Source organism: Stegodyphus dumicola, chromosome X1 (assembly GCF_044657685.1).
Source record: "Stegodyphus dumicola isolate Sdum_Otavi_A_Nest chromosome X1, ASM4465768v1".
In the NCBI taxonomy this organism is placed as follows: Eukaryota; Metazoa; Arthropoda; class Arachnida; order Araneae; family Eresidae; genus Stegodyphus; species Stegodyphus dumicola.
In genome coordinates, this window is record NC_140780.1 from 207,004,450 (window position 1) to 207,032,019 (window position 27,570).

The following is a 27,570-nucleotide window of genomic DNA, read 5'->3' on the forward strand; positions in this document are numbered from 1 at the left end:
ATCAAAGAAAAAACATTAATGTTTTTAAGATAATTTTATAACATTTTGTTTTTCTTTTTAATACCATGATGATACCTTTAATTTTCTTTTTAATGCCTTATTTCCTCAAGAAAACCTTATAGAATCTGACCTTTTCAGGTAGCATAAAATTAGTTCAGAACTCTAAAAGACGAATAGCGAATTACAACTATGTCTTGTAAGTACCATAGAGACAGGGAAAGGATGTAAAGGAACCTTAACTTAACTAAAGTTTAACAATCGGCACCAACTTGTGCTTACAGAAGCCATCAGTTTTGGCTTAAATCAAAAATAATGGATGAACGAAAATTAATGAAACTATATATAGCTTAACAGCTTCACAATTAAACTAGCGCGCAAGCTGGCAAAGTCGGCGTGAAAAAGCCTAATAGAAGGAATGCCCAAATTTACGAAGCTCTGAAACAGTGCATTTATTTTCAGTCAAACTTCATTTAGAAGCGAAATTACTTGACGCAAGTTTTTAATGTGATCATCAGTTCTCCCCCCCCCCGTGATTATAATATCGTCTAAATAAATACACGTATTTTTGCAAGGAACTGGTAGCCATGGCCCGCTGGACTGGTAGCGACCTACGGTGAACTTTAAAATGTGTGGCTTCGTTAACCCTTTCCGGCACGTTTCCTTTTAATGTTGGAGTTTTGATTTAAAAAAAAAAAAAAAAAAAAAAAAAAAAAAAGATAGGCAGTCTAATTAGGCCTAGAGGAGTACACAAGTAAAATTTTGTGAAGATAGCACTTATCGTTTTAATTCTGTGGGTGTGCACAAAGTGGCACACTGACTGAATAGAGCTTCGAAAAGAGTGCTGAAACGAGCATTGTTGTCAGTGAACTGACCGATGAGATGCGAAGAAACAAAGAATACAGACTATCAATTGTCCTAGATTATCGGTGAGCCCGGTCTGGGCACACCTACGGTTCGCCTTATGATTTTAGGCAAGATTTCAAGGTAAAAGTTTAAAAATAATGTAGAATAAGGAGATTAGCATACAGCCAAAAAAATAACATAGAATTTTTTAAAACAATTCCTTTTATACCCTAAAAAAATCTGGAAGATTTCTTTGAAAAATGAAGGTCTTAAAAAACTAAACATGGCTAAAATATATGGACTGGTTTGTGTTGAGTTGCCATCTACTATAAATAAAGAAGGTTAAGAGTAAAATATAGTAACCTATAAATCCTTTTTCATTCAATTTTTCTGTGCGTACAGAAGGAAATTTTTAGGTGTGTCCACACCGAACACACTGTGCCGCAAAGGGTTAAGCGAGTTAGCGACTTTAAGTTAAGGGAGGAAGCCAATATGTTCACCTTTTTATCTGGCCATCTCGGCAACTTCGCCGAGGGTTGCTTTCCTTAAAGATACTGTAATTCATAACAGTACGGACACCTTTGAGCAACATTTGTGGTCTTTACGAAAGACCTGTAACTTAAAAAGGTGACGGCATTTTTTGAAAACTACCCATGCACATTAGACAGATCCTATCCGTCCTTGTTAAGAGTAAATGCCACAGAAATAATAATGTGAAAATAAATGTAATAGCCATTTATTATATTTCGAATTATCAGAATTCAGATCTTGATATTCTAAATTGAAATTTTAAGCACACAATGAAAACACGCTACGTAGAAAAATGCTTTTAAGAATTAAAAATGAGTTTCACTTTTGTTTTAAAAAAAATATCTTGTTAGATTTGTTTAATAAAGTCGTGGCTATCGAATAAAGAAAACTACGGATAATTTCTACATAATTTCTGATTCTTGATTGATTAATTTGATTGCTATAAGATTGAATGTTTGCATCTATGTTTGAATTTTAAAAAATGATTTTTCTTATTAAATCTTTACTTAAAAATATTTTATACTTCTGAAGAAAGGGTTTCTGATGATAATATCAGCGGGTTCCAAAATAGCAAAAATAGTTTATTTGAAAATATAATATGCAGTTAAAGCCTCAAAACATTTTTAGACGTTAAACACCTTCAGAATTATTTTTCATTGTTGCATTTAGAGCACAGAGAAAGTAAAAAATATTATATTCTAGTAAATTTTTGTTAAATATTTCTGTACTAAGAAGACAGCATGTTTTATTTACAATATTTTTACAGTAATACTCAGAAGCATTAAATATATACGTGATGCACTATTTTCAAATTTGCAAATACATCTCATTGCATGTAAAAGGAAGTTAAGTAAAACAGCAGATGTTAAAATGGAGAAGGGGCAAAAATTTACTCTGACAAAAAACAAAACAAAAAAAAAAAAAAAAAAAAAAAAAAAAAATTATGAATTTTATAAATAGTATTTCATGTATTATTAATAAATATTTGTTAAGCATTCTTAAATGAAAATAAAGAAATTCCATATGAATAATCCTCAGTATCCTAGTTGGAAATTCAAGGTTAAAAATAACAGTTGCAACTCATTGACGTTTATAACAAAGTAAATTAACCATATTTGGCGTTATTATAGCTTATAACAAATATGCCAAATTTCAAAAAGGCCCATTATGTAAATCTTTCCGGAATTTTGAATAATGTTTTTTCACATACGCCTAGAAATACATCAAATTTATGATGATGGTAAGCATTTCATGGATTATATTTCAAAAATGTATACCGAAATCTTTGTAAATATTATTTAAAATCACAAATTTTAGAAATCAACCAGAAAATTTCGAATTACAAAAGAAGAAATCAAGAAAATAAAAGCTACATGATTAAGTATATGTCAAATTCAATAAACGTTACGGGGTTAAAATTGTGAGAGCCACTTAAAAAAACAAAAAACACTATTATCGCGATGTATTCAAAACTTGAAAATTTGGCTTTATTTGAGGCGTATAACCGAAATATGGGGAAAAATTGACATGTTCTAGTCTAGAAAGGGGGATGTAGAACTGTGTGTTCCATTTTGTTTTGACTTAGTTACATTTAATGGGAAAACCGTGCAATTTTATTTACTTTTAGCAGCACATTTGTAATTATTGCATGTTTGTGCATTTAAACGTTCGTCCCATTTTATTCATACTGATTTTGACAAAATTTTACTCACTTCCGATACCAATAAATATATATGTTATGGTGAAACATCGAAATCTGGAGAATGTCGACTTTCACCGGTGAATTTCAACATTCACATAGTCTCTTGGTGTATGTCCGAAATATTTTCCAAATACTCTTATTTCTGACTTACACCGGTCAATGTCGACATTCACCATGTACTAATGGTGAATGTTGAACATATAACAATATTATATTTTCTTCTCCGTAATTCAGTCGCGAATAAAGGCACTTGAGACTTGAAATAAGAACTTAAGAACATGAGAACCTAAAACACACAATACATTCAAAATGAGAAAGGAAAATAATAGAAGTTAAAAACTTACTTAATTATACAGTACGTTCTAAATGAGAAAATAAAATAACAGTAATAAAAAACTTACTAAATTATGTGATTCAAATCTTATTTATTGCAACAACTTAAACTATTATGGCACTTTATGAACTCTCTTTTCGACTATCACCAGAGCATATCTGTGATTGTCGACATACACCGGTGAGGGTCCGAATATGCAAGAATGTAGTGAAATATTCGGTCTTTCACCGACGTATTTGGTGAATGTTGATATTCTCCGGTGAAAGTCGACATTCTCCAATTTCGGTCTTTCACGGTAACATATCACGGTAACTACAATTCTGGCACACAAATTATTCTCGTGATCAACTAGAAAAATGAAACACAAAAAAATTGAAATGCCTTTCTTACCATTGAAATGAATTAAACTGACAATAGAAGAAAGGATGAAAATATGACGTTTTTGATGTGCTAAAGAGAATACAATACACAGTATCGATTTTATGCTAAATAGAAATATCTCTGTATTACAAACCTATTAAGCGCAGAAAACTAAAATTATTAGTATGAACTGTATTTTTGCATATCAGACACTAAAATATTTTTCTGAGCAAACATTTCTTTTTGTTCGTTATCACTTTATTACTGTAACTGAGTATTTAAAAAATTATCCCATTCTGCATTGAAAAAAATTATAAGAATATTAATAAAGTGTGATTAACCTAACTTGCAAACTTTCATATTTGCATCCTTTTTTGCTCTATGGCATTGCTAAATGACGGAATAAACTTAGCAGAAAACATATGAAATTTTATTCGTTTGCATAAATTTAAAATTTTCAAATGTCGAAATACTTTTCTTATCATGAATTCAGCGAGTATCATGAATCGTAAATTTCTCAGAGAATGTGAAATATAAAAAATTAGAAATGAAATTTGTGTTTATGAGACATTTTAAACTCCTAGTTCTTATTTTAAAAGTGCTTACTTTTTTAATAAGTTCTCCAACCATTCCGTTCCAGCCCACTGGAGAGTTAGGATCTTGGCCCCCGTACGCTGAGTCATTTACCAGCCTCAAACTGTAATTAATCTTTAAATTCTCCGCTACGAGATCAGCCAGATCTTTGCAATAACCTTCAAATACGTCATTACCTTCTAAGACATCCCCTGGCTCAGCTCTCTTGTACATTAAATAAGGTTCTTCCTTTATGAAAAGAAGACGAAAGAAAAAAAAAAAAAAAAAGAAAACCATTTTTACTATAATAGTAACTTTGCACCTAAGTTCAAGAAACTTTCGCTAAATTTTACTGCACAAATTAGTTAAATAAAGGTTGCTGTTGAAATAACAGCTACTCGTTCGTATTCAGATAATAAATTAAACATATTTTAGTTACGCATTAAATTTTTTTAACATGATCGAAGTAACATTTAACGACACTATTGGATATTTACTAATATACTTGTTACGATGTAAGTTTTGTTTTCCAATCCTGTAGAAACTCGCATTCTCTTGTATTTTGGAGGAAAGAGTTCCATTCCTGTGATGTCTGACCATGTAGCTATCTACAGAAAAAAAAAAAAAAAAAAGGAATATATAAATATTATTTGCACACAATATTTTTTATCGTAAAATTGGCAGTTTTCAATCTGCTTTTATGAAAACATTCCGTGACATATAACTCAAACAATAACGTTAATTCTCTCTAATATTATATATATTCTAATATATATATTGTCAAATCGTATAGTAAAAAAATATTGCTGTAGAGAAATGTGTAATGCAGACAAAAATGTGATGTATCATAAAAAAAAAAAAAAAGATTACATTTCTAGTAGCATCTTCTTAAGCGGGTTGTAACCCGAGGAATGTAAAATGAAATGTCATGTTTCTGAACTAGCTAATGAACAATTTTGCAAGGCCTAGATTTATTAGAAGTTACCACCTTCTAAATATCACATAAGTGTATATGTAATACACTTTGAATAAACTTGCAGTTTAAAAGGTAAATCAGGACCACCTTCAACTACGAAGATGAAAATGATGAAAAATCATGATGAAATCAAATAAATCAAATCGTGTTTAATTTAGAGAAACAATGTGGTTCTCTCTGTTGAACATAACGACTTGAGTGTTCTCATTACTCTTGACTATTTCATCATAAGAACTGCACTGAATTCAGTGCATGATTATGATGGAGCATCTTTTAAAATTTCTCTTATCGAATGATGAAAAACGATTTCGACATCTTTTTCAAAGCTTTTGGAATAGCTTGCCTTTAAATTATCCTTCTCCGTTATAAAAAAGACCAAAGTGAGATAGTAAAATCTGCCACACTTAAAGAAGGAACTTGGCAGAATTATTCAAATGTATCCAGGTACCGATGTGAATGGGCTAAAAACTAAAGACTCTCTTTCGCGACCAAAAACTCTATATTACGAAACTAGTATCTCCATTCCCTATAGTTTATAACAATTCTACAGCAATATTCATTTACGTATTTTAGCTCATTTTTAATTCATTAGGATCATAGATTTTTAAAAGTTAATTTTGCTTTAGCATTATTTATAGTTACTACATAATTTTATATTTTATTTTTGCATATGAATTTTTCTCAACCATTGCTTATCGCCGTGGAGCAATTTTTTGTTCATCGCTGCACAACAACCAAATCATAGCAGCTCGAGATTGTGTCATTCGCTGATGTTACAGATAATTTTCTAGACGTTGCTAATGAATATTTAAACTAGGGCTATGGCTAATGAATATTTAAACTATGGCTAATATTTAAACTATGGCTAATATTTAAACTATGGCTAATATTTAAACTATGGCTTATTTAAACTATGGTATTAAGTACAACTGTAATAAATATTTTAGGAAAAAGAAATATTTCAGCAATGCATTTGTCTAAACTGCAAAGCAAAAATAACCCATCAACTTCGATTCATGAAAAAGGAACTTCCTGAAACATAGATTCTAAACATTTAAGTGTGTCTTCAGTTAGGATATTTTCACTCATAATTATTCACTAGTGAAGTGAAGTCACTAGTGAAGTTCACTAGTGAAGTCATTTTTCACTAATGTTTCAATAAAAGAGCGCTGAAATGTCTGGAAATTAAATTATCTTGCCCTCATTTGTTGCTTTATATGATAAACAACAGTTTGTAGCCCAAAAAGGAGATGGAAGAGCTTATTCTTTATTAACTTTTTATTTTATTTTATTTATTTATTCCTTTTTTATGATCATTAGCACTTGGATAATTGAGATACCCATGTAATTTGTTCAGTATGTTAATGTCAGGGCGCCGCAGTAAAAACCGAAACCGGGATTTTATGCGGTAGATGATAGTCTAATTACCTATCTCGACTTTTTTTTAAATGAATTTAAAAAATAGTTTAAATATCTGAAAGAAAGTTGCAAAATAATGTGCGCATTTTTATTTCCAAATGCTTAAAATTTCCGGGTTTTTCCTCCCGTTTACATGTGGTACATCGAAAATCCCGACGGTCGATGTATTTATGTGGCGCCATCTAGTTTCACAAAATATAATCAAAGTTTTTCTAGAGTTTAATACATGAAATAAAACTTCCATTAAACTGGAAGATAAACACTCAAATTTTGAATTTAAACTTAATAATAATAAATTACAATTTAAATAATACAATCTTAGTAAAGGTTAATTTTAAATAAAATTCCAACGATTTCGAGAAAGAGGGACCTGTATCGGATCGCCGTCAAACTCGAAAGAACTTGATTCATAATCTACCCCAAACTAAAGTAACTTTTTTTCCTAATTTTAAGATTTTTCATTACTTTATAATTACATTTAACTGATGATTTTTTTTTCATTTAAAATATAATTAGTGTATTCTAGTGCTCTTTCTATTGAAAAATTTCTAATTATTTAGTTATATAAAACATTGAATCTAAAAGTTTGGTCATTAGAAAAAGAGTGCAAAATAATTTGCAATGTAAATTTAATTCAGTTAACTTATTTTGGGCTGCTTAATTCTATTAACTGATTAGACATTGAAATTTCAGTTGATTTCAACCGAAGGAAAATTTTAAACTTGTGACATTTTTTTTTTTTTGTTTTATATAAATTTCATTTATTCCTGTATTGTTATTGCTTTTTTAATACCTACATTCATGATACTAAGACCATGGAGAACTGTCCACCCCTTTTATCATATTTATTTGCAACTTGTTTGCTGTGCTAACCCACTTACTTTAAAATTGCATTAAATTGCTGTAGATTCTTTTTTTTTTTTTTTTTTTTTTTGTCATTTCTTTCTTAAAAACTTCTGAAACGTCTGCTATCTAGCGTTAATATTTGATTTATTTCACTCAACTGAGTAATATATCTAAATCACTTTAAAAACCAAGCGCAGAGAGAAAAAGTGTTCTAAAGAAATTATTTGAAATGCTGGGCATTTATATTATCGAAATTCACTTTGCCGTTGATTTCAGTTGTAACCTTTTTTTTTTTTTTAAATTTTTAGTTTTTTTTTTTTTTTTTTTTTTTTTTTTTTTTTTTTTTTTTTTAGTATATTTCAAGGTATAAGCTACTGAAAGGTAAAAGACTGAATTTTGCTTGTTATTTACATTAAAGTTTGCTTGTAACTCTTGTATCAATTAATATATTAGTTATCGAAGAAGAAGAATTACTTTTCTTCTGGGCATTTTTGTGTTAGAATTTTCGCAATTTTGTACACTAAGCATTAGAATTTTCATAAATTCTGACATCATGTGACAATTATTTTCGGTAGTATATATGTTGCTTTGTATATGCATTTACACTTTTCCTCTTCGTTAAAAAAAAATAATTTTGCATTTCTTTGAAGAGCTATGTAGTGATAAATTGATTTTTCAGCTAATATCCAAATTAAAATAAATATGATTTGTCGTTTTCCACTATGTTATATTTGGAAAAAGAGGTTTGACGAACCTTGGTCATATCGGTGTTGATGGTCATTTCAATGATATCAATTGTAAAATTTTTCCTGTAGCCATGCTCATTGAAGCTGATATTTCCAGTTATACCACGAATATCTGTCTGAAAAAAAATTAAGCATTCACAGTTATTAAATAACAATTATATAACTCTTAAGATATAGTTATCATTATTAAAAATGAATTATCACTAATCTATCATTAAATTATCATTAAATCTAACTTTTGAACGAGAAAATGGATTAATGGCAAGATAATTTTTACTTGACGCATAGTGCATGAAAGTACCGTAAAGCGAACATTGAATCTGCGTCTGATTTCGGTTACAAGTTTAATTGAAAATGAAGGACAGACATACAGCCTATTTAACAATTATATTATAACTTAGGATGTTCATAGAGTGAATTTACTCTTTTTATCGAAATCTTAGCACATAAGCATAATATTACTGTAAAATAAATCACAGAAGAATACATAATGTTATTGGAAAATGTCTTCATCTTCATTAAATTTGTGTTATCACCAATTAAAATTTAATTCCTTATATTATTATCGTTCACAGTTGATAGCTTTGTTTTGCATATAGTGTTTCTTTTAAATGTTTTCATTTGGATAAAATAACGTTATATATACATTTATATACATATATATACTTTTACATACATATTATTATATACTTTTGGGTAACACGTGTATGATGCATATTTATAAGATATAATTTTACTGATACTGATTTAACAATATTTATTCCTTTTTTGTACATCAGTCTTATTTTACGCATTTTCGTATAACTCTTTTACCCAATGAACTGTCTGATACCGGCCATTGCGTACATACATCACAAAAGCTTTTACGCGGCCTTTATTTTCGCATTCATTGGTCGTAGGCATCTACTTCCAGTTGCGAATATTTTTTAAATGACGTATAGATTCATGGTTTCGTAATTAAAAATTAATATTATATAAAATACAAAATCTAATACTTTACACATCACTCCGTGCCTTATATTTACATTCAGGAAAATTTTATACTTATTATAAAAAATAAAGCACAAAACGTTTGATTCCCGTAAGGCAAAAATTGACCGAAATATTTGATTTCAAATTTGCTGTATTTGACTTTATTTTCAGTTTGCATTGAGGGGTCGGTTAATACATATGAATAAATTGAAGTTGAATTTTCCCCCTTAAATGCTAAACAATGATATTCTTTTGTGATTTACTAATGTTTTTTATTTATAATTTTGCTATATTGGGTATGCCATAAGAATATCTGCACAGATAATTTATAGATTTCCAAACTAAAAATACGTTATCAATACTCTCATGAAATTTTACTACTTTAGAATTATAATCGTAAAATCGTAATCGTAATTGTAAAATATTCGTTAAGATAAAACCAGTTTTCATTTATAATTAATGCAAATAATATTACGAGTCAATTACGGGTCAATACTGAAGACTGCTACAATTTTCTAGAACACAAATTCTGTAAGATTATGAAAATGATACCTCCGTTTTGAAAAAAAAATTATATTGATCAATATTTTTCACAATGATCTGCTTAGAAATCCTCACTCAGAAATCTCTTAACATGAGATTTTTTTTCTTTTTTATTTTTAGTTATGTACAAATGCAAACATTTCACTTTCCAATCTGTGCGCGACCCCTAAATATAATTCTCGATTTTAGTATTTAATTTTGTCAATTTTCGTCTCACGAGAATGAAACCATTTGTCTTTTAGTTTGTATAAAGAGCCCAAAATATTCCTAAATTTAAGTATAGGGACTGGAGGAACGTACAAAATGTTAGGTTTCGTAATTCTTACAAAATTAATTTCTATTAAACCTTAAATACCAAAAAATGAATCTTTGGGTTATTTAAAACAATTTTTTGTAACTGAAGTATATGTCTACAACCAACGGTTGTGAAAATAAGGTTGTATAAATACTATTGTGGACATGGACAATTTTCCTAAACTATTCCTTCATAACATTTATTAGTGTTACTTTTTATTTAACTTGACATCAAGCTTGGTCTTACAAAAGCAAATGCTAGTTTGTTGCAGTTTTTGAAATTCTTAAAACGTTAGGTAGCCTTTCATTTGTATATAAATGGTATATTTTGTTTTTCAATTTGTTATATTAGATTTCCAAAACCAGTATTTTAGTAAATTTTCTCTTTATACTTTTGTATATTTTACTTTTCCTTTTTTCACCTAAATAACGCTTTTTACATTTTATACTACGTTCTCTCCTTTTGCAGTATATTAATTGTTTAACCTATTTATCACCTGTTAATTGTTTAACCTAGTCCTCACGTTTCATTCATCTCATGATATAAAACTCATTTCTGAAAAAAAAAAGTGTCTGGATTTACTGGAAAATTTTCCTGACGCGAATATGCTAGAATTTTGTGATGTATTTTAGTATTTCATTTATAAATTCTGAAATGCCGTTTATACACATTTCATATTATTACAGACTACTTTCTACATTTATTGATAATTTTTACTAAGTGGAAAATATGATTTTTAATTTGGGTTATGTGTTATAAAGCAGATTTAATGAATTTCACAAATTATCAACACATACAAAAAGCAAAGATATACTTTCATGTTTTTCAAAGTTTGGATCAACAAATAACCAGCCAAATGCAACATCATGGGATGCAAATCTGTTATATTGGCAGTGAAAAATTAGTTATTTAGAGATTTATCCCACTGACATGGAAAGTTATGCATTTGAAAGAAGGTATGACACACAGAAAAAACCACTTGCGGGACACAGTAGTGGAACAAGAAAAAGGAAATTAAATTTCAGCTTCCGAATAAAGTAGCTGAGATTTAATTCTTTAGTGCACCTCGGTGCATTTTTCCGGAGTTTAGACTTGCTACAGCTGCAGTTTTTAATTTGCCTTTGCGAGCATGAAAAGGCATTAGTCTCGCATGGCAAGCTCGAAATGTTCATATTCTGTAGTGTGTCTATATCTTGGGGATGTGCAGGTATTTACGTACCTTGCCAATTATGTCATTTAGGTTTTGGCGTATAGACTTATTTATTTGGGCAAAGCGAATGATGAAGGGACCATATACTTGCTGCAAAGAATTGCAGTGGGCCCAGTCCTTTATACAACTAGGAACCAAATTATACCGTGCTGCTCTGCTGCTCAATTTTAAATGTTTCCTTTTCCATCACATTCATACGTGCTTCTGATTGTGATACCTTGACTGTCTGATACGTAACTAAAATACAACGCATTCAGAAAGGGAACGCTTATGTCTAAGCATAAAAGTGTTCCATTAAGAGGCCTAATAGCGGAACGTATTTGAATATAAACCCTTTAGAAAAGGAAAAGGAGTGTTAGTCCCTTTCAGAGAGTGGATGAAAAATATAGACACTTTGCTCTGTAGAGCTCCTAAGAGCTTTTCTTCCTTTTCGGATGGGAAAGATAACATCCGCAAGGCACGCCTGAAATGGCGCTGAATAGAGTGGGATTAAGAGAGAGGAATTCCTGGGGAAGTGGGTTGTATATGAACGTTAAGTTGTCATCTCCCATGAGAATTTCATTACCGATTTCATCCGAAAAGTGCACTCTTTTGTAATTTTAGCTTTTTTAAAAAATTAAAATAGTCACATTCGGAAAGCTTTCACGGACCTCAATTTTCAGATCGTTGTGCACGGTATTACTTTTGAAGAAGCAAAGAGAAGAATACAGAGTAGCTAACGAGATGGAGGAATTTATTTAGAAGCAGCTGCAATTTTTTAATACTATTTTCCTTTGTGACAGTAACACAGGCCACTCATGCATGGGAGAAATATAGTGTGAATAACTAAACTGTAGATATACCATTTACTGCTTCTGCTTGCGAGATTTGTAGCGGAACGTCATGCCACTCATCGAACAATGTGGGAGTAAGCTCTTCTTTACTATCAGTCGTACCGCACGGACGTTTTTGTAGCTAACCACGTGATTTTTATAGTCTCTTATTAGTTCCAATTTTCCGAATAGGCTCCTTATCGTTTACGTGATTTTAATTGTTCAGATTCCAAACCTGGTAATTATCTAGGATTATATGTGATTGGCTATGGTTTTGAGATTTTTAATTTTCTTTGATTCCGAGATGTGTGATCACCTGAAACTGTCTGAGATTATCATTAATAGATTTTTTGTTATTATTTGTGATTGCATAGGATGAGCTACAATTCAAAGATTTATGACACTTTGCGATATTATGCTTATATTTGATTAATTATAAATTCATGAAAATTTAATTCATCTGATCATTGTTTTGTGCTGAACTTTAAATCAAATCTTGCTGGAACAAATGAGTAAGGTAAGGTTGCGCAAGTCGTACCATCGCTTTAAAATATTAGGCTTAGTATGACATGCCGTCATACACTATAATCGACTAAGGGCACAGATGCCCCTAGTCGACCATAGTGTTTCACATGGTGTTAATCTTCCTATCATTTTTGTGAGGAAGATCGCGAAGGGAATGTGATTCAGTGCTTAAAATGCAAAGGATGGGTATGTGGTGGAGTTGACAAGAGAATGAAAATAGTTCTTTAAGATCATTGTTGTAATTAATTGTATAAATAAATTAATTGAAAACGTTCATTATAACTATTCAATTTTAAACGTAGTAGGACTTAAACTATAGGTGGTGTGAGTTAGAATACTGGTTGTATAAGTCTTATTAAGGTTCGTGCATATAAATTTTATTAATTTAATCCAAGAAAGTATACTGTATGGAATTTTACTGTAATAAAAATCAATAGCGACAATGTAAGATATTAATATTATTACCACACTTAATTTTTATTTTTTATAGATCCTATTTATACCTGTTTTTTCTTAGGCTGTTCGACTTATGCAACCTTACTCTATATCAGTGAACGCAACGTTCCAAAATATGACACAATAGTACAACCGTAGTACAAAAATTCCAAATTTGAGTCCAAATAAACTAGGATTTTTATGTTATTATATTCGACATATATGACCTAGAGAGTTTATTTTCTAAAATTTAGTTTACTATTTTATGCAAATACAAGAATATACGTCAATTGGTTTATTGCTATTTATTATTAGATTTAGATTTTGTTGGGTTCTAAAGCCATAATTTATTTTTGGATGTTACATATACAATGATCACAAAACTTAGTCTAAATGAAAAAAAAAATGTATTTTCATTACATGTTAATCTTACTTACATAACTTACATTTAACCGCATTTATTATCTAATTTATATCATATTTAATTTGAAAATGCTCATAAGAGAGCAATGCAGACTACTCTCAGTGAATTTGGCTACTATAAAGCTATGATAATTATTAGAAACTGGATCCAGGACTCGGTGTTATTCTAATGAACAAGCAGAGAATATCTTTTAATTACGTTTGCTCCATTTAATGTATGTAAAATTTTATAAAATTAATTCACCTTGAAATTTTAAATCTTGAAGATATTTTTTCTTTTGAAATATTCATTACTAAATAAAAATTTAAAAAAATTAACAGGACTAAACTCACTATTGAAAACTCAGAAATACATACTAAACTGATTCAATGAGAAACATCTTAACAATTACAAAACTAGTGGTTTATATTTAATGGATAAAATTTAAAAACACTGTTGATCTGTTTTCTTTCCTCATCAAACATAAATATTTCTTACGTATTTAAGATAAAAAAAATCTGTTATTCAAACTAAATTATCATTGTATAATTTGTTAAAACCGAATTTATTGTTGAAAGAAATGTTCATTGGACAAATTAGCTTAAACCTAAAAAAACATATTTTTCGTAAAATTCTTACTTGCAGATAAGTTATTGTGTGCAATCTGTTTTATCTTTAAAATCCTCTCTTTAACATTTATTCATTAAGAACTAGTTTTCTATCTAGACTTAAATTATTATAAATATATAATTGTTTGTTATTCATTTACATTAAGGACACTTTTCAATCAGTTTTTTAAGTCTTCGTTGAAAGTTCTTCCTAGGGCCTAGAGAATTGAACAACTAATAGTTCGTTCTCTGTAAAATAATCTTTTAAGTACTGTTCCGTAATTTTTCTTCTTTTACTTCACGTTCGTACGGACGTTACGGGTTCGTGCGGATTTGGGGTGAATAATGACACATCACTTGATGTAATATCAAAACACACTTTATTGGCTAGTAATATTCAAGACAGCTCGAATATCATGTTTACAATCGTCGGAAATCTACTATAAACTCGCTGGAACAATAAGCGGCACAGCCTTCAAGTTATCAGGCTATCACGGTGAAGACAACTTCACTGCAAAGCACCAGAGTACAGCTCCCGACTCTGCTCGGTCATTCTCGGAACTCCACGTATTCTCGAGACTCTCCACGCTACAACTCGTGATGCACTCGTGAATACACTAGAGAACAGCTCCCGATTCATCGGTTCAGTCGTTCCCGGAGCTCAACACACTCTACTCGACGATGCACTAACCGCGATACACTAGGAGACTCATACGGTGCACTCGACGACCAACTCGGCACTCGCTGACTGACTATCAACTCGATGGACTCTCCTACTCCGCACAGACTGACTAACTAGCTGATTGACTCACTGACTCTGTGCGTACCAGCAGGGTTTATGTAGATTTTGGCTTGTGTTCGAGAACATTCTGGGCTAAACCGGTAAGAATTCGTTTCAGAAGATTCTCCATCCGTCCATGGCATATCGCCAATTTTGTTGCCGAATGTCAACGAATGGTCGATTTCTCACCAAATATGGCAACCCCGCCTTCCCATGTCATTTTATGGAAACCCTATACCTGCTTTGAGGCAAAGCTATCTTACCGCGCCTGGACATTTCGTAACAATACACTATAGAGTAAAGCAGTTTTTTAGAGGAAACATTTAAAAATCAAATTAAGTTATTCATACTTCACTGATAAGGTACGAATGGAAACTGTTACTATATTTTAAAGTGTCATGGCCATCTATCGAGGGTCAAAGATGGTTAAGTCTAGTATACAGTCAGTACACAAAACAATTTTACTATAATCATGATGATCTAAATATTGCCTCTGATTCAATTAATGTGGAAAGGAACAGGTAGAACTTCTATTTAGCATGATTCCAAGGTAGTCGGTTTCATTGACTCTAAGAACTTGTACATCAAAAATCGTGATCACTGTTTATGGTATCTATATTTCTGAACTTCCGTCTCGTTCACTGAAGAACATTACAGGATAAATATCCCCGCAGTATTATGGTATAGAACAATTATCTTAAAAACGACTTAGCGATTTGCTTTTGCCTTACATAAGGATTTAAGCACTAGGCATTCACCATGGAAAATTTGCTTTATCGCACGATGCTTATTGACTGGATATTTATTGATGCACTGTTAACATTTTCATACATGTATTTAATTTAATTTCAGAATAATCTATTAAACATTCACCTTTCTAAAATAATGGCTGATTTTATCCCCATGTTCCCATGGAGTGACGGGAGTTTTCCTGCAATCTATACCTTTAGTACCATTATTGTATACTTCTCCTCGACGGAAGTTGTTTCTGAAGATATCAGGTTTCTTCTTTAGAAGTCTGCTGTATGCATCCAGAATGACTTTTGTACCATCATAGGCTAAGGCAACAGTTGCCTTAAAAATAAGAACATTATAAAGTAAGGAAGTTCAAAAGTAAGAAATTATACTCTTGCTTTCCTAATAAATGTGAAAAGTGTGATATCAAGAATGTTTTGACTGAAATGAATAAGAAGAAAAACACAAATAATCTTAATTTCAATGCAGTAAGGATACACAATTCTAATCTTAATATTAAAAATAATTCTACTGAAATTCATAATAAATTAATAAAAGAAACATTATACAAATATACGTCTTTTTTGTAATACCGCTGTACATATGCAGTCAAGCTCGGTTAGTTCGAAATTGCTTAGTTCTAATTTTTGAATAATACCAACTTGAAAATTCTTGGTTTTTATATTTAAGATGATGGGAAAATTACTTGTTTAGTTGAAATATTATTTTAAATTTTCAGTTTTTGGAGGATTTGCATTTAGAACATTTAATTTCGAAAAATAGCAGAGTGTACACATGAAATGTGATAACTAAGGTAAGTATTATCGAATATTTTAAAGAAAATCTGAATTATTCGAATTTTGGTTAGTTCGTATGATATTACATTTCCTCTGAATTAGGCGAGTTGCAAGGTTTACTGCATATACATATAACATAATAAAATAGATAAATAAAACAATGGAAACAGGCATAGGATAAAATATTTTTAGGCAAAAATACTAACAAGACACTTGAAACGAAATAGGCTTCTACATAAGTTTAAAAAAATTTAGAAAAACAAAAAAGGCCACTTTGAGTGTATGATATCCAGATGTAGAAACCAAAACTCAATATTTTATGATATCTTTACTAGCCAGAAATTATAGCAGATGAAACAATTAATAAATTACAAGAAAATAACACAGATTAAATAAACAATACACAAAAGCTTCATGTGAGCGAAAATGCTGATATACTGTTTCCATGTGTTTCTTATTTACTTTTATGAATATGTAAAAACTATAAGGACTGTTCAAATGAAAACGTCGTAACAACCAAACCGGTTGAAATTTAAATATGCCGCTTTGGCATAACGTAGTGAGACCTATAAGGGCGCGAATGCAGTATCCGACATGGTAGTGCGCATGCGCAAGCGCCCACATATGACACCAGAGTGAAAAAGGCAGCTGTGTGTTCCGTCCAATTGATGCGGCAGTGCGTGTGATAACATCTTGGCGTTCGCAATGCAAAATTGGAAGATTGAGGAACAGCGAGAGTTTTTTCGAAACTTCCGGGGTGAGAGGTTACCTGATTTCTGACTATGGAAGGAGTTAAACCGACTGATATTCATCACCGGATGGTGGCCGTATACGGAGCAGACTGTGTGTCCGACAAGTCAGTGAGAAAGTGGAGTGCCAGTTCTGCCCCGTTTACGGCTACCATCCGGCGATGAATATCGGCCAGTTTAACCCCTTCCACTGTAGGGTTTATATTTATTTTAACTAACATTTATTTTAAGCTATCTTTCCTGTCAAGCCTTTACTTTCCCCTGGAATTGCCAATGCCAGAGTATGTAAATTTTAGTAGAACGCGCAGAATATTCAAATTTTTAGCAGAAGTAATTTTGAGTTAAATAGAAGGGAAACGATTTTGTAAGTGTGCTTTCTTGATTCACGAACGTGAAGGTTGCTGGGTAGAAGTTTAAGAACCGCGCGTTTCGGCCTGTGTGCCTACTTCAGCAGTTAGTTGAATCTTTCAACTTCTTATTCTGAAAGTTTGCTGAATCTCAGCCGTATCTTAGAACGCGGTTAAGTTAGTCACGTTTGTAGAGCCCCGTAGGTAGTGACTTGTTATTTATTCATCCTGTTATTTATTTTTAGTTGTACTTTTCTATTTTTATTTAACCGCCGTGTCGGCGTAGTTTATGAGCGTCAAGTGAACGCATCTGTAACTTCTAAAGTGGAATGAAAAGGGAGTTAAACCCTTCTTAAGAGTTTGTGTAATTTCCACTTCATAGCAGTCAGTACTCCTGCTGCGGGCACGTTGGGGCCACGCAACACCACATTGGCGCCCGAACACGTTTCGAACTGAAATGGCCTAAAACTGGATGGAAGCTCCTGTACAAGTCCAACAACAAGAAATGGTGAACCAATTAGAAGGATTTGGATACCTGGTCCAGACGATGAGAGCATCAATCAAGCCAAACGTCAATTTCGACGGAAAAAATTCGGTGGCGATATTCTTAGAAGGCCTAGAAAATCATTTCCAGCTATACCCTGTGCCTGAAAGACAAAAAGTCGCCATTGCCACGTCTGCACTAAGAGGACAGGCCTCACTATGGTGGAAGAATATAGGCAATTTTTTATTAGGGGAATTCGGAGGCCAAACATATACCTTTGAAAATTTCAAAAGATCATTATTAAAGGCCTTTCCCATAGTGAAAGACCGAGCAAAGCTAGAAGCCGAAATGTATAGTTTTTATCAACGTAATATAGAAGAGTTGACGGACTTTGTTCTGCGAAAAATTAAGCTGACGGATATATTGTATGGGAAGAAACCCGACGCGGAGATTATTGAAATAATCTTACCAAGATTGCTACCTGCTGTTCAAGATTACTTCGAAATTCGAAACCCAAGCACCTTGCAGGAACTCTTCGAGTTGGCGGTCAAGTTCCAAAATCGCAGAATAACGGAAAAAGCTAGAGGGGCATCGTATTATCAAGGTCTCCGAAGGCAATCGTCAAATGAACAGACCAGAAACACAAATCGCTCTTATGGGGGAAAGAACTATCAAGCTAACTCATCGAAGCTCGAAGGTCGAGGCCCAAAAAGGAAATTTGAAAACAACTGTCTGCGTACTCAGAAGGCAGAAGTTGAAAGGAAAGCTTTAAACGAGTAGAGGGGCCTGTAAAAGCGAGGGTCCAGACCCCGGAAGTTTCGAAAAAACCCTCAAGAAGATACCTAACTACGGTCGTGGTAAAGAACTCACAATTACCGATTATACAAGTCCTGGTTGGCGATGTACCAGTAGAAGCCCTCATCGATACAGGGGCAGAAGGTAATTTTATGAGTGATATATTTTTTAAGAAGAATTTTAATTGGTTACGATTATTTAAAAATAAAAACACAGAAATTATAGCGGCGCAAGGAAAAACCTGTCACTGCATCGGGAAATTATCATTAAACATATAGGTAAAAGAGGAAAGCCTCAAAGTATTAATTTTTGTGGTAAAAAATTTGCAAAGTCCATTTATTTTAGGCATGGAGTTTTTAAAGGCCGCGAAGGCCAAACTGAATTTTCAGGAAAATTGAATTATGCTGGAAATGGATCGGAGGGTGGTGGAGCCAGTGGAACAACCGCAAGTCGACCTTAGCCATTTGAATGACCATGAAGGCCAAGCCATCCAGGAAGTGGTGAGTACTTTTTCGAACTTGTTTTCAGAACGGCCTGGTAATTGTCAAATTGTTATGCATGATATACAGTTAACTGCCGACAAACCCTGTAGGACTAAACCTAACCGGTGTGATAAACAGAAAGAACAAATCATAGAAGAACACATTCAGGAAATGTTGAAGAACCAGATAATAACGTCCATAAATAGTGAGTACGCGAGTCCAGTCGTACTATGTAGGAAAAAGAATGAGTTCCCTCCTTCGGATAAAAGGGCTTGGAGGTTTGATATTGATTACAGAAAGCTTAATAGTGTTACTAATTTCCCAGTTTACCCTTTGCCGGTTATAGAGGAAATTATTAGAAAAATTAAGTCTACGAGATACATAACTACGTTGGACTTAACGTTTGGCTACTATCAAATAGCTATGAAACCCGAAGACATACATAAAACCGCGTTTATCACAAAATCGGGCACTTATGCATTTCTACGCATGCCCTTTGGGTTGTGTGGGGCCCCGTCAACATTCCAGAGAGCTATGGTATTGTTCTAAAGCCTGTCCTAGGAAAATCGACTTTAATCTATCTAGATGATATAATTATAACGAGTAGTACGTTGGAACAACATATTAAAGATTTAGAAGAGGTTTTTAAATTATTAAAAGAGGCCGGTCTTACAATTAAGGCATCAAAATGCAAGTTCGTGACTAAAGAGCTTAAATATCTGGGGTATAAAATTTCGCAAAAGGGTATAGAAACTCAGGATTCAAAAATAAAAGCCATCAAGAATTTCCCACCTCCCAACACCGCCAAGAAACTTTCTTCTTTCCTTGGGTTATGTTCTTATTATCGGTCCTTCATAAAAGATTTTGCAAACATTGTTGAACCGTTGTTACTAATTAAAGGAAAGAAAAGTAAATTTACGTGGACAGCATAGGCAAATACTGCATTTGAAAGGTTAAAAGAAGCACTCATCAATGCCCCTGTTTTGAAATTCCCGGAAGGGGACGAAAACATGGAAATTGCAGCAGATGCGTCGGACTATGCCGTAGGTGCGGTTCTCATGCAAAATGGCCATCCTTTGGCATATTTTAGTAAAACTTTAAACCCTACGCAAAGGAATTATACAGCTACAGAGAGAGAAACATTAGCCGTATTAATGGCTGCACACAAATTTCGAGTTTATTTCGGCAAAGCGCCAGTAACAGTCTTTTCGGATTATGCGGCTGTTGGTAGACTTTACTCGGGGAAAAATCTAACGCCCAGTTTAATAAGATGGGCCTTTAAAACTTCAAGAGTATAACCTCATAATTAAATATAAACCGGGTATGGAAAACAATGTTGATGACGCACTATCTCGCATAAAACTGGACGATGAAGGCAATGAACTCAAATGCGCTGTGTTGACTTCCAAAATTTTAGATTCTAGAGAAAGAATTATTGCCGAATAGAAAGCTGATCCTGAGTTTGAAAGTATATTTGCGTATTTGAAAGACCCCGAAAGCTTTGAACACACAGATATCGATTCAATAAGAAGTAGAGCAGAAAACTATGAAATAATAGATAATTTATTATTTTATACGAAAACAACAAACGAAAATTTCGAATATAAACCAGTCATCCCAGCCTCGCTTCGATTAAGCATTTTGAAGGAATTACACAACGCGAAAACAGCGGGTCATTTAGGGGTCAGAAAGACTTTAAAAAGGGTACGCGAGGCAATATATTCCCGCAATTATACAAAATAGTAACTGCGTATGTCAGGTCCTGCAATCAATGTCAGTTAATAAATGATATTAATTACAGCCCGGCCGGGTACTTAAATAGCATTCGCGCTACATTTCCGAATGAAATTTTAGGCATAGATCTTCTTGGTCCTTTCCCCCAGAGTGAGTTAAATAAAAATCGTTTTCTTTTAGTAATTGTAGATCATTTTTCAAAATGGACAGAAATTGTTCCACTTAAACGCGGGTCAGCCAAAACAGTCGCAGATGCATTCTTACACAGACACATTTTAAAATACGGTGCACCGATAAATGTCATTAGCGATAACGGTAAACAATTCGTTAGCCAAATATTTGAAAACATTTGCACTGGACTTGGCATACGCCATATCAAAATGGTTCCGTATAGACCACAGGCAAACATCGCAGAAAGAGTTCATAAAAATAATTCGAAATTATGTTAGCACACATCACAAGCGCTGGGATGGCTACATAAATGAGTTAGCTTATGCTTTAAGAACAGCAAATCATGATACTACGGGAAAAACTCCAGCAGGTTTATTTTTAGGACGGAAGTTAATTACGCCACTAGATAAATTATTCTTTGTGCAACAAAGAGAGCAAGAATTCAAACAAAAAGATATACAAAAACTCATTGATCAGGCGGTTAAAAGTTCGGATACGGCAAGAAATAGACAGAAACTGTACTATGATCGAAAACGCCGTGAAGCAGATTTTAAAGTTGGGGATAAAGTGTTAAAGCGGAAATTTTCTTTGTCAAGTGCCCCAGACAATTTTACTGCAAAGTTAGCTCCAAAATTTGAAGGCCCATATGTAATTCAGCAAATCAAGAGAGTCGTATTGTACCTTAAGAACGAGAGAGGGGAAATCTGTAAAGCAAGTCCCGACCAGGTGAAAAAATTTTATAATCATAATGATTTTGAAATCCTTAAAAGTTTCTTGCAGGACTCAAGCGCAAAAGAAGTGGAAGGCCCAGAAGTAACGCCACCCGCTCCACCACCCAAGAAGCAGAGAACGGAAAAGGAACCTAGCCCTTCTACAAGTCATGCTACGGTCCCGAAAAGAAGAAAGGAAAATGTTCAGACTCCAGCATTCAAGAAATACAAGAAATCCACGCCGCCGCGTAAAGAATCTTTGATAAATAGGAAAAGACCAGTTACAACGTTCCGCAGTAGAAATTCTGCGTCGAGGAAACCACTTCCAGGGCCAGATAGTCAGGAGGAAACAAGGCCGCCGTTCACGAGAACAAAAAGACCGAAGGAGGTACGAAAAGACCACCACCAACAGAAGAAATTCCAGACCGGAGGCCGCCAAGACCAGCCGTCCAGGGGCAAAACGGAAAAGACAGGAACCCGAAGACTACAACTCCAAGAGGCCGGCGTACAGAGGGCGAAAAAGAAAAATCACCATGGACGAAACTCGAAGAACCCAAAGGCGACGACTGACCTCTATGAATTCCATAACGTGGGATCAGTTCTGTCAGAAGAGGATGTCGGAGTTCCAATCATCGAAAACTCAAAGATAAGTTAAAATCTTCTTTAAATTTTTCTTTTGTTTCGAAATGTTATGCGTAAATACGAAGTTCTATGTTTTGACGGAAGTCAATTTGTCTCGGTTGAGACTTAGTTTCTTTTACTTTATTTAGCTAAGGCAAAAGTATTATTTTCTTTAAGTATAAAATCTAAGAGCAAGCAGTTCCTGTTGGTCGAAAGACTAATTCTGTTATGTTAAAGCCAAAATTTGGCCGAAAGTAAAATAACTTCGTATTCTTGTATTAATGAAAAATTTAGTTTCAGTGCCGCCAGCTTGGCGAAGAATGCGTGAAGTAAAACTTTATTTTTATCTTATTCTTTTTATGGTAAAGTGTAAAAATCATATGTATTAGAATCTTGTAAATATACGTAAATACTTGAAAGTTATGTAAAAGTAGAATTTAGTCTAGAAGCATAAAATTTTAGATGCTAAAAGTAAATACTCGAAAGAAATGAATTCAAATTTAAGTATTAAACTGTCGATAAAATCATGCTTTAGAGCGAAAGCCTGCATGTCTAAAGATGAATGAGGGGGAATTAGAATCAATGTGTTTTGTAGGGTTCTCCACCTACACTTGAATTTTAAGAATGTTAAACATAGCTCATCGAGTTTCAGTATGTCGATTAAGGTGTGTCTATTTGGTTGTTGGAATTCTAACAAATCATTGTGGTTAGGGGAAGTGTTGTAATACTAAAACACGAATATTCCCGTTTGACACCACACATGGTGGAGAACCAGGGTAAAGTTAATTTCATGTTTGACTGTTTGAATGAATGTGAATTAAGCAGTTAATTAAGGAAAATAAAAGGATCGAAAACGACAACTTTATCCAGTGTTAAGAAAGTATAAATCATAATGTATTTAGAAGATACTGATACTTATTCCTTCCAGGTGCTGGAAGGAAGAGAAAAGATTGGTTGCTGAAGACCAGAAAAGGTTCCTGTAATAAGAGATGGTAAAATTATGTACCTGCAGAAATTTATTCTAACTTTTGAGAAAACAGTTTGTTTTATGTAAATGAGGCTCTTCAGTTTTAGTTTAGAATGTGGAAACTTTTCAACAGGTCGTTTCTAGGACCTGCTTCCAAGTTTACCAAATTCTGGCAACGGCAAATGTAGGGTTTATTTTAACTAACATTTATTTTAAGTTTAAGCTATCTTTCCTGTCAAGCCTTTACTTTCCCCTGGAATTGCCAATGCCAGAGTATGTAAATTTTAGTAGAACACCCAGAGTATTCAAATTTTTAGCAGAAGTAATTTTGAGTTAAATAGAAGGGAAACGAGTTTGTAAGCGTGCTTTCTTGATTCACGAACGTGAAGGTTGCTTGGTAGAAGTTTAAGAACCGCGCGTTTCGGCCTGTGTGCCTACTTCGGCAGTTAGTTGAATCTTTCAACTTCTTATTCTGAAAGTTTGCTGAATCGCAGCTGTATCTTAGAACGCGGTTAAGTTAGTCACGTTTATAGAGCCTCGTAGGTAGTGACTTGTTATTTATTCATCCTGTTATTTATTTTTAGTTGTACTTTTCTATTTTTATTTAACCGCGGGGTCGGCGTAGTTTGTGAGCGTCAAGTGAACGCATCTGTAACTTCTAAAGTGGAATAAAAAGGGAGTTAAACCCTTCTTAAGAGTTTGTGTAATTTCTAGTTCATAGCAGTCACTACTCCTGTTGCGGGCAAGTTGGGGCCACGCAACACCACACCACAGTCAGAAATCTCACAACATCTCGAAACTCCTCAGTCGTCGAATTTTTCATCGTGAACGCCGAAATGTTATTACACGCACTACCGCATCAGTTGGACGGAATACACAACTGCCTACTTTACTTCGGCGTCGTGCGAGGGCGCTTGTTCATGCGCACAACCATGTCGGATACTGCATTTGCGTCCTTAGATGTCTCAATACATTATGCCAAAGCGGCATATTCAAATTTCAACTGGTTTGGTTGTTACGATGATGTTTCGTACCTTTTCATTTGAACACCCCTTATATTATAAACAGTCATCGTAGCATCAGTAGCCGAAAATTTCAGACAATGGATTGATGATCTAGAGAAAACTTAAAAGGAAGGTTTTTTTATGCGTCTGGTGTTCTAAAGTCTCCCCTTACTTGAGTAAAACGCACAAAATAGTTGATATAGTATATGAAACTGGCTGAACTTGCATTGGATATTATTCAATTTGCGTGTCCCTGTGGCCTGAGTGTAGATTATGTCATCATAGCGTTCAACCTTAGTTCGAAGTTTGAGTTTTAAGGAAAAAAAAACTAAATTGGGGTAATATGGAGGTTGGTTGAGAACTGTGATTCATTTTGTCGCTAGAAAGTATACACGAAATCTAGCAGTGTGAGTGAGTACATTATCGTGCAGCAAGAAAAAATTCCTCTCCTTCCATCATTCTGGATGAATCCGTTGAATACTCCTGCGTAACCAATCTATGACGTACAGTGACAGTTACACTACAAAAAGAGGACTACTGGCCCTGTAGCTGTAAATAATTAGCCTTACAGCATTATCATCCATTACAGCATTATCTCTTTGCAGTTACCATCTATTACTTTGCGTCTATGATATACAGATAAAACTGGATATTTACAGTGATGGGAGTGGAAGAAATGACCTGTGAATAATACTGTTAGTTTGAGAAAAGGTGATGAGCAATGTCTTCACTTAGAGAACCATCACCGACCCAATCCGCAATTTGTCGTTTTCTGTTAGGGTTGTACTGATACAACAAAGTTGTGTCAACAGTGATAATTTTTTCAGAAGAAAATTGGCCGCGTTTTCCCGTTTCAACCAAGTTGCGGCAAGTATCCACGCATTGTTGTTTGTTTTTATTCGAGAGTCAATGAGTGCGGGACAAACTTTGCTCACACTTTGTTCTTCATCAAAACTTCGTAACCCACAGAATGCCGTGAACATTTCATTTAGAGTTGTTTGACTCTTCTGCGATAGCTCTGCATGCGAGATGAAGTTTGGTGTTCAGAAGTTTCTCAATGATTATGTAGGACAAACTTGCGGTTTAACGATTTTTTTATTATCCTCGAGAGACATCTATGGCTTTTTAAAACGTTTAAACCACGACTCGTGCGCGAGTTAAACAATTATCGAGGTAAATATTTTTCACACATTCGAATGTCTCCGTAGAGGTTTTCTTGATTAAAACGTGAAATCCTATTCTACTCTCTGCTCCATCTGCGCACAGCTAACTGACCCATTTGTACATTTGTTGTTAACAGTTTCTAGTTCAAGCTGCCACCGTTGTTACAGTGCTGACTTCACTTATAGCTTGGAGAAGAATCTGTCCCGGAACGTTTCGAACCGACCATTTTATTGCATGCATATATCTATGCATATGCGCATAGATATATGAACACGTGCGTATATGTATATATATATATAAATGTTCAGGTGCAAAAGCATATATATATGATTATGAGCATAGATATATAGTGATATGATATGTATATACTCACCATATACATATGCATACGTCCGTAGATACATGCAGAGTTCGTGTAGAAAAGTGCGCATTGAGCCATACTCCAAGAGCATAACGCTTTTCATGCTCTAATGTAACAACAGGTTAAAAAATGCATCTCTAGCGAGAAAGGATTTTCAGACTTGAATTCTGAATATTTTTTGAAAATAATATACATGAATCGGATCATTTAAAAGTACACAGTGACAAAATAATTAAATATTAAACTCTGTAGAAGCGCAATAAATAAATACATAAATAAATAAAAATTAAAATTAAAAAAAATTAAAAAATAAAATCCGAAAGCTTTCAGATTTTACGTTACTTTTAAAAGGGCGTTTTTTAACACTTTGTGCGTTACCTTTACTTATTGAATATCATGTTCTTCGCACGTTAACCATAAAATTCAATTCAGCAGCAATATCGCAAAATAATTTTAAAATGAGCATATCTTTAGAATTTCCGATAGAAAGTCTGTCGCACTGGAGATTAAAATAATGTGTTGCCTTTGCTCGTCTACAGTGTTGCCTTTGCTCGCTTTGAAATCGTTGAGTTTGTTAATAAAAATTCTTTAAAGTGTTAGTTATTATTTAAAGTGTTAGAAAAAATGAAATCGATAATAAAAAAAATTCCAAATTAGCGCTTCCAGATGCCCATATTCGCTAAAGAATCACATTATTCAAAATTCGATGGCTCTAGGAACTGTTGTTTTATCACAATGCGAGAAACATACATACATTTATGCAGATGTTTCATTATTTAATTTCTTTAAATATAACACAGGGCGATAATATTTGGTGGCAAAAATTTGAAAAGTGAAACGGACATTCAAAAGTTTCAATGCAAGATGCCAAAACGAAATTAATAGCCCTTCTGGGCTAAAAAACTACGTAAAGTATGACGATATTCGTCAATGTAAACACCATTTTCGATTTTCCAGAATTTCAAAATGCTATTTTTCTAGTGCACGTAATAATTGTTTCTTTTAGGCAAAATATTAAATTTTCAGGCGAATATTTATATGAAAAATCGTAATTTTCATGTATTTATTTATATTTTAATTTTCTTTTAATAATTTAATAATAATATAATTCTTTTGTACCTTATTTTATGGTTAGCGATATATTAGTTTTTAGTCAACCTTAGTTCACAGTTTCTCAGGAATTGAAGCAAGAAAATATATTGTCGATAAGAATGAACTTACAAAAGCAAAAAAATGCAGTAAAGAAATTTAAGGTTTGAGTAATACGGCCAGAATTCAGTGAAGGTTTGAAAATTTTCTTAGTAAAAGAAAAGGATTCAAACTGAAGCTATTCGCTTTGCAAAAAAATATACTTTTCGTGCAATAGAATGGCAGACTTTGTGTGTTTACAAGAAGATATGCCTTCGGAGAGACCTGTCTAGGAAACATATACTCATATTCACGCTGCACCTCAGGACAATTCAAAAGGAAATAATTATATAGTGAGTCTTAATGCCAAAACTGCAGGGAAAAGAGATCTTTTCTTCACTAAACAC

At 33.2% G+C, this 27,570-nt stretch overlaps 1 protein-coding gene across 3 annotated transcripts in view; it reads right to left on the bottom strand.

Annotated features, from left to right (window-relative positions):
• LOC118197897 (glutamate receptor 1-like) overlaps positions 1-27,570 on the bottom strand; it is a 396,844-nt gene that overhangs the window by 152,152 nt on the left and 217,122 nt on the right. For all 3 annotated transcript variants that reach the window (XM_085808310.1, XM_085808312.1, XM_085808311.1), the window contains exons 6-9: positions 15,788-15,988; positions 8,339-8,446; positions 4,841-4,951; positions 4,377-4,592 (exon numbers count right to left, since the gene is read on the bottom strand). In XM_085808310.1, the coding sequence (XP_085664436.1) occupies positions 4,377-4,592; positions 4,841-4,951; positions 8,339-8,446; positions 15,788-15,988 (636 nt within the window). The remainder of the gene's footprint in view (positions 1-4,376; positions 4,593-4,840; positions 4,952-8,338; positions 8,447-15,787; positions 15,989-27,570) is intronic.